At 39.3% G+C, this 8,551-nt stretch overlaps 1 protein-coding gene across 1 annotated transcript; it reads left to right on the plus strand.

The window, feature by feature from the left end:
- The first annotated feature begins 281 nt into the window (after positions 1 to 281).
- LOC114552651 (claudin-8-like) lies at positions 282 to 1,367 on the plus strand. Its single transcript, XM_028573628.1, has one exon. The coding sequence runs from the start codon at positions 282 to 284 to the stop codon at positions 1,365 to 1,367; it is 1,086 nt and encodes a 361-aa protein (XP_028429429.1).
- The last annotated feature ends 7,184 nt before the right edge of the window (positions 1,368 to 8,551 follow it).

Raw genomic sequence — 8,551 nt, forward strand, 5'->3', positions numbered from 1 at the left:
CCATTAGCAGATATAAACCACTATAGCCAGAGGAACCATAAACACAAAATAAGCAGGGGTCCTTTTTACCCCTATTGCCCCGAGCCAACCAGGTGACAGCAAACCATCTTTCCCATAACAAACCGCCTCTACAGCATACAAACTGCGTCAGATGAGTAAATCCCCACAGCCTTGGACACATCTGACTCCGATTCTGAGATGTTGTACCAAACTATCAGAATTTGTAGTCAAGCTAAACTAATTTTGAATTTGGATACAGCTGGACTCTTGTAGACTGCACAATGATTCAAGGCGTTACAGAGATAGCCGCGATGTGCGTCGGCCTGATTGGGTTGATCGGCGCGGCGGCTACTACAGGGATGCCCATGTGGAAGGTGACGGCTTTCATTGGGGAAAACATAATTGTGATGGAAACTCGCTGGGAGGGTTTGTGGATGAACTGCTACAGACAAGCAAACATCAGGATGCAGTGCAAGGTGTACGACTCTCTGCTGTACCTGCCCTCTGAGTTACAGGCCGCCAGGGGTCTGATGTGCTGTTCTCTGGCCTTGTCAGGTCTGGGGCTCCTTGTGGCTCTGGCAGGGATGCGTTGTACATCCTGTATTCAGAATAATGAATGGGCTAAGACCATCATGCTGATGGTTGCAGGTGGTATGCAGTTCATGGCCTGTATCTGTGTCTTTATCCCCGTGTCATGGACAGGGAATGTCGTCATCAGAGATTTTTACAATCCTTTGCTAATTGATGCCCAGAGGAGGGAGCTGGGAGAGGCTCTCTACATCGGTTGGGTGACCGGAGCCTTCCTTTTCGCCTCAGCCATGTTGTTCCTCTGCCGCCGTATTCCCTCAGAGAAAGGCTCATTCGACATGTACCAGCAAGCCAACTTGCTTCGTTATCGGCCAGCACCTCTAATGAGTTATCATCCCATCTCGAGTGTTTCCAGCCTCCAATCTACTGCATACCTTCCTTCTCTGCAGAACAACGGCTATGTTGTACAACAGCTTGCGACGCCACTTCAAAACCTCCCTCAAGTACAAATGTCAAGGACAAATGATGGAGCACTGATTAACCCTCCTGTTGTCTATAACCCCGGTCTGCCTGAAAATTTGTCATCATATGTAAGTAGCATGGCTCACCATTACTCCATGCAGCGTTCTGATCATGTTGGAAGCCTGTATGCGCCAGTCAAATCCTTGTACCTAAGGCAAAACCCCACGCCATATTCACCAACTTATTTAGGCAATCCTACTGTGTCCTACCATACTAGTTTTGATCGGGTTCCACACACTCCTGTTTCCATAGGACATGAAGAATCAAGAATACAACCCAAGTCTAACAGTAGGAGCGGTGCTGGTGTATACATATAAACAAAAATGTGTTTTTTTTTTTTAGCTGGTTAAACTTAAAGTCACAAAGCAGTATGCTTAGATAGTATATCATCACAAGCTAATTTTAACTGCTGGACATGTACCTGAATATTATGTTTTCTCTGCTTATATTACGATTATCCCGATGCCCAGACTAAACAGTATGTTTTATTAATAATGGTTTTGTAATTTGTATTGTGCAAAAGACTATATGGCTCGTCTGATCAGGTGGAACTTTGTTGTTAGTATAAATAAAAGGTGACATTGTGCTGTTCTGATGAAGCCCTGGTAGGGGCTGACTTTCCCAAAACAGAGAGACTTATGAGAAATCATCTGTTCATCATAGTCTTATCTTTTGCATATTAGTAAAAGTCTGTTTATTATATTATTAAATATTTTGTGGTAATCATTGTACAAGTTTCAATGCGTTGTGTTTTTTAAATGTCTTTTACTAATTAAATAACACTTTGTTATTTGTTGTAGTTTGTAATAGCACTGATCATGAAATGGACATTTTGAGTGACAAATGCTTGTAAGATGCAGCAATTACTTCAGCAACTTTGGTTTTGTGTCAAATTTTAATGTTTCCCCAGGGAGCATCAGTTTTCCAAATTATATTATAGTCTCTATGATTGATTTGCAACCTGTTAAGAATGTTTCCCTGCATATTGCCCATGTTTTCTGCTAGGGTGCCTCCTATGTGTTGCAGTATAAAAATAAAGTAAAATAAACCAATTACCATCAAGAGATCAACTATTTTACAAATGCTAAGAAAATGAATACATGTCACTAAATAAGTAGTGGTAGCGGTAAAAGTGTTTTTTTAAAGCCTATTCTTGGTGTGACAATGGTAATGAACTCACAATCTATTACAGTCAAACTAACATATATATAACTACCTGAATGGGTCTTCACATACACACATATGCTAACTAATGGAATGAATAATCTTTCATGAAATTAATCCGCTTTGGATCAACAACAGCCAACACTTCATGTGTTGTGATTACTGCTTGATAAAAGCATCATATGCTGCTAACTGAGCCTGAACCAATGCTCCACACTGTCATCATTCACCACTAGATGGCGCCAGAGAACCTAACAGTGTCCTAAAGTGCAAAGCTCCCAACTCAGTGCAGGGGTCACTGCTTCCACTGCATTTCATTCGCTGAAGCTTTAATTAAAACAACTTTATATCAATGGAATACATTTTCAACATTTAAATCTGGTTTAAGCTACAGGCTGTATCAGCTCCATGGTGGAGTGAGTTAATTAATATAACATTGCATTCTTAGTAAATTTGGGTTTCTGATATCAAAACAAGATGGTAATTTAGATCTTAACCAGCTACTACTTTTTCACCTCCAGTCAAGACTTCAGATTGTACAGCTCCTTTTGATCTAAATAGAGAAGAGAAAATCCTCACAGCCTTGGACACATCTGACTCAGATTCTGTGATGTTGTACTAAAGCATCAGAATTTGTAGTCAAGCTAAACTAAATTTTGAATTTGGATACAGCTGAACTCTTGTAGACTGCACAATGGTTCAAGGTGTTTCAGAGATAGCCGCGATGTGCGTCGGCCTGATTGGGTCGATCGGCGCGGCGGCTGCTACAGGGATGCCCATGTGGAAGGCGATGGCTTTCATTGGGGAAAACATAATTGTGATGGAAAAAAATATTTTCTCCCAGGAACTGCCAATTGAGGATATTCTTGCCGTCAGTGTGTAAAATTCGAGAAATTATTCCCATCTATGAGTCTCTAATTTTGCTAATTTTTGGGGAATTAAATAATAGTGAGATTACCCTAATCCCATAAAACCCATCAAACACCCCTGATGCTTCGGTCTTGCTTGGCGAGCAGCATCATCACCAGCTGCTGATGGGTGCAAATGAGCTACCAAGAGAACTTTTTAACCTTCATCCCAAAACACTAATTGAGTGGGTAATAACACATTTTTATTTTACTATGAGACTCTGTCAGAAAAACTGTTTAAGGTAGTTAATCTTCAAGGGAGCGCGACAGACCAGTTTGAAGATTAGATTTGCGTTTCCATCAGGACTGGAGCAAAGATTTAATCATTCCTCGGTGTACCAAAGCAAAGACGTTGTCGAGGTCGAATGTTGCCAGATTTGAAGTTAATCTTCAGGACGTATCCATGTTTGTGGATTAGAGGCTTGGCTGTGCCCTCAATTGAACGCCTGCACGGGAGAGATGCTCAGCTGTGTCAACTCAGCCAAAGACAGCGAGAGTGAGACTGGAAACGAGGCCGGCTTGATTTCAAAATAAAAGCATTCAAATATTTAAATAACGGGTAAATTAGGTACCAGCAACATGCATAGAAAAAGTATCTAAATATTTAAATATCTAAATATTTAAATAGAATATTTACATGACTAAAACCTTGGAGATTAGGTAATTAAAATCCTAAGCAACACACATTTAGTTGAATATGGGAATTATGTGTATGTAGGGATAGATAATGTAAGATTGATAATTTAATTAAATAATTAATGAACAAACGAATAAATAAATAAGCAGATTTTTACAGTAACAAATAAGAAAATAAAAATACTTATTGGGAAATTATCTATAAACACTAAAATATACATACGTCTAGTTTAGTTGCGAGTTGTGTTGGATGCTTGGTATTTTATTTTGTTTGTTTAAAATACAAATTTAATGGCTGAAATATATGTGGCCTATTCCTCTTTAAACATGTTGATTTTCTCTAGGTTTGCCACTTGGTTGCCAATTCACCTTTTATTTTGAAAGTTGTAATCAGAAACGGCAACTTCTATTCATGCAACCTTGACAGGAGGAGCCCTGCGCACGGTCCTCCTCCTCCTCAGTTGCAGCCTACAATTCAAGTGTGCACTAGAAAAAAAAAACATGATAAGAGGGAAGTCTGGATAGTGAATATGGGAAGCAAAACCTTACTGGCACATTAAGGATTTTAGAATGGGAAAACTGGAGTTCTTTTGATCAGTGGCACTGCAGGTGGAGTGTGTGTTCTTGTTTTGTTTTTTTTCCCCTTTCTCATCACAATGTGTGAGGGATGGATGTGGGTCGGATGCCAGTTTATTTTTGTTACGGATACAAGGACTGGCAAGTTATCAGCATGAATTACCGAGGGCAGAAAAACTGATATCAATGTTAAATTCGACTCTGGAGAGAGGACCATGGCGAAAAGGAAGGGACTGGTATTTGCACTGCTGTACTTTATAGCAGAGTTTTGGCTGACTTCGCAGCAGGTCCTGAGAATTGGTAAGTGGTGAAATGGTCAGATTGTTTTGATGTCATTCCTATTTGTCAATATACTAATATAATAGCCACTCATCTTTTGAAAAGATTTGGTAATATGATTTCAAGACCTGGGTTGAAGGTCATTTCATTTTGGGATTAATAACCTACCTCTCTTATTATGATGTAATAAAGAAAAGAAAATTGACTTATTGTGACATTACCATTAACATATATATTAATAATATTGATTTTATTTAATTTTTATTTATCAATTTATCTATAAAGCATTTATCAATTTATCTATAAAGCATGTAGAATTTCTTCTTTCTAAAAATGACCAAATAAACACTAAATTAAAAACCATGCACAGATCATACATGTGGATGTCATGCAAAGATATCCATGCATAGCAATTGTGCAGCTCAGATGCTGTAGCTTAAGTTAATTGGAGCAGAATAACCTTTAACTCCTGGCACTGTCAACCAAAACTTACAATTAGGGAGTCACAGTGTGTCAGGGTTCATCTGTGATGCGTTTTAGTTTTATCCGTTCCTGTGTCACTATAACAGACCTGGTTACTGGATCATGCAATCATATTATCAGTATCCCATAACAACCCTACATATAGCTGCGTGCCTGTTATTCAATAGTGAGCTTATATTGACGGTCACTCAAAATACGTTTATGCTGCAGAGACTTCCCATATAGTTTCGATGTTTGTACAGCATCCTTATAAGTTTCATTGTTGGCTTATTTTGGTCATACGGGAGGGGAGGTACACGGAGGACAGAGCTGCTGGGTTCTCCCCATAAAACAACTACTGGTTTCATCAAAATCATGTTAATCCACTTTGGTTGGCTAATGCCAGAGTCTCTGTTCCTCCATGTCGACAGCGCAGGTCAGAGGCAGATGAGTGATTAAGTTGGCCTACTGCTGCATCTGAAAGCATGTACTGCTGCCATGATGATGTCTTTGGGACTGAGAAATGTGAAATGGATCTGTATCAAGAGAGGAAGAGTATAGAGTGGACAGTCTCAGTGAAACTGAGGCTTCTACCTAACAAAGTCAAGAGTTATTTAGACTTGGTGCATATGTTTGCTGGTGGCCAATGACATCAATGAATGTGGCTCTGAGTCCAAAGTTGTCTGATAAGCCTTTGAGCGTTAACAAGAACTCTGCTTTCACGTGTAATTAGACAAACCGACTCTTCCCCTTTTATTTCTGATGTAACTTTGTAACAATGAGACGGTATCAAATTATCCACTATTCCTCTCATGGGTTAGAAGATTGCATCAGAAAAATGACTTTTTTAATTTAGGCTTCAGGCTCAGTTCAATGCCGAGGGCAACTTTTTCTAATTTTCCTCTACTTCTAAAGACTTAACATTCAGACTTTGGAGACTAATAGGCCGGTGCCACCTTCTGGTTCTAACAGTCCCGATCTGTTCACTATATTGTTAATCTCTGTAAATCATCTATCACTCTCCGAGGCCACCTAATCTTTGTCATTCTCTTCATGACCCACACACATCATAATCTCTCCCATATGGTGTGTGGCTTGGTTCAATTAACATTTCTCTGTTTTGGCAAGTGCTGGCATCAGATTGTGACTGGCTTCCACTCTTTTCACTGGGGTTGGTAATAATGGTAAATCTTCTCCCTCAAGCCCTTAAAACAACTAACACTAATCTTCTTTATGCAGAAAGTCTCTTCCTCAAATATGGTACTTAGGCAGGGACCAAATCTCATCATTGGGGAGAGCACAGAAGCAGCAGCTTGTGGCTTGGCCTCCACTCTAATTTGCGGTTTGTTAAATTCCCGTTTCCTCTTGCTTGCATGCTTTATTTAGTGGTGATATCTGATTTATTTATTTATGATGATTCAACCCATATGATGTGACAGTGTGATTAGCTACTATCTGCAAGAGAAATATCCTTTGATATGATGCAATCACCTCCCTGCTTAATAGTTTTATGTCAATCAGTTTTATAAATTAGGTGTATATGATACAGATTATAATCTAGTTTTTTTTTATTCTTTCGGTCTAAATATTTTGGTGGTGGGTCACAAGCAGCAATCCTATAACAGAGAAACCTCAGTGCTCTACATCAAACGAAGATAGTAGACTGGTTAGGACCTCCTCATTCATTCACAGTCTGGCATGGGCCCAGGTTGGAGTGGTGCTGGTGGTGTTGTTGAGGTGGGGGGTCTCACTGGGAACTGGCCCAGGATGGGGAGAGGGGAAGAAAGCAAAACACTACGTCATTGTGTTCCTCTGCCTTAAAAGACTCCCCTTCATGTGATAATTGCACAGAGTCACAGATTTGAATTAGGATCTAAAGATCAGTTCCTTAATGGTAACCTCTTACTTTGGGTTTCTGGATTAAAAAAGGTCCACCCAGCTACCCAAACCTGAACCCTGTTATCTTTCTTGCTCTGTGCACTGAAGGGAGGAACAGAAGTCTATAAAAAGCTAAGCCTAAGGGTTTATCAGCATTTGCCTGCAGCACGAGCAGAATCTTTTGTTTTTGTGACCTCCCAGCATGCATCACCCCACAGCATTGTCTGGCCTATTAAAGATGAGATGGAAGCTCAGTGATCCTTAAAATTATATTGGAAAGCAATTAATGGTAGCTATAGCGAGAATTTTCATTCCACCTTTCTTTATAAATTGCATTAATAATAAAGCTGATAAAACATACTGAACTCTACAGTGTTCACATTACATCGCAAAAGAAGCTGGGATTTAATATGCAGGTATTTATGCATAGTTTATTTTATTTTTGACAATATAGATGATTGCATTCTTCTTCTACTATACACAAAAGTGTCTCAGAAGACTAGCTTGTCTAGTGATTTCTGCTCCAACTTTAGTTTTACCTGCACCTCTAAACTCAAACTTGTAATTACTGAAGCATAAATGATCCCAGACAGCTCAAACTTTCTTGTCCATTTGTTCATTTGCTTGCTAATAGGCTATTGAGTGAGTTCATTGATCCATATGTCATCTGCAAACAGAAAGTGTAAGGTGCTTATTCCCTATTTTCTCTGCATCAGTATTGAAAACAAATCCCATTTACAGTGTTGGTTTGTCCTACTCCATGAAATGTAGAAGTACAGAATATAAAGACGCCCTGAGCCATGATCCCATGACCCATTTTTGGAGTTCAACTCAAAAAACAGCCACAGCGCACACAGTTCAGGCAGGATTATTATGATTCTTAATCAAAGATATATGTCCACATTTTATTTTACAAATTATTGATCATGTTTAAGACATCTATAGATTTGCATTAACTCAATGTTAAGAGTGGAAGCATGTGTCTAAGAGAGGATGTAAAGGTTCAAATCTGGAATAATCATAAACATTGGTTCATTTTCTATTGCTAATATCCATTTGAAGTAGAGCTAGAACAATAAATTGTACAATTTACTGAGTCATTAGTGCCTGTTTGGATCCTCAGGTGCAGTGAAGGTTTTCCAAAAGTCAAAGAGATGGATTCGAAATATTGTGTTGAGCTGCGATAAAAGCTGGTTATTTCCAGGTATCTTAGACAATTCTATGATTTTAAGGTGCTTACAGGCAGGGTTGGTAATAGAGCGTCACAATTAATCTCATCGCAATATCACTTTGTGCAATTACATAACCGCAACAATTGTTCGATTTAAGTAAACAAAAAGGTTTGCTGTGTGCGTGACACTCTAGGCTCTGTGTGCTCTGCAGTCTCCACATTGTAATGCTCTTCACTTCACCGACAGTCTTAAAGGAGAAATCCAGCGCAAAATGAACCTAGGGGTTAATAACACATGAGAATCAAGTCGACCGTTCTCTGGGATATGTTTTCATGCTAATCTAGGGTGACCAGATTTCCCGGAACTAAAAAGGGACACTTTGCGCGTGACCGTAGTGTTCGTGCATGCACACAAACACAAGTTTAA

The sequence above is a fragment of the Perca flavescens genome, chromosome 3, assembly GCF_004354835.1.
Source record: "Perca flavescens isolate YP-PL-M2 chromosome 3, PFLA_1.0, whole genome shotgun sequence".
Classification (NCBI taxonomy): domain Eukaryota; kingdom Metazoa; phylum Chordata; class Actinopteri; order Perciformes; family Percidae; genus Perca; species Perca flavescens.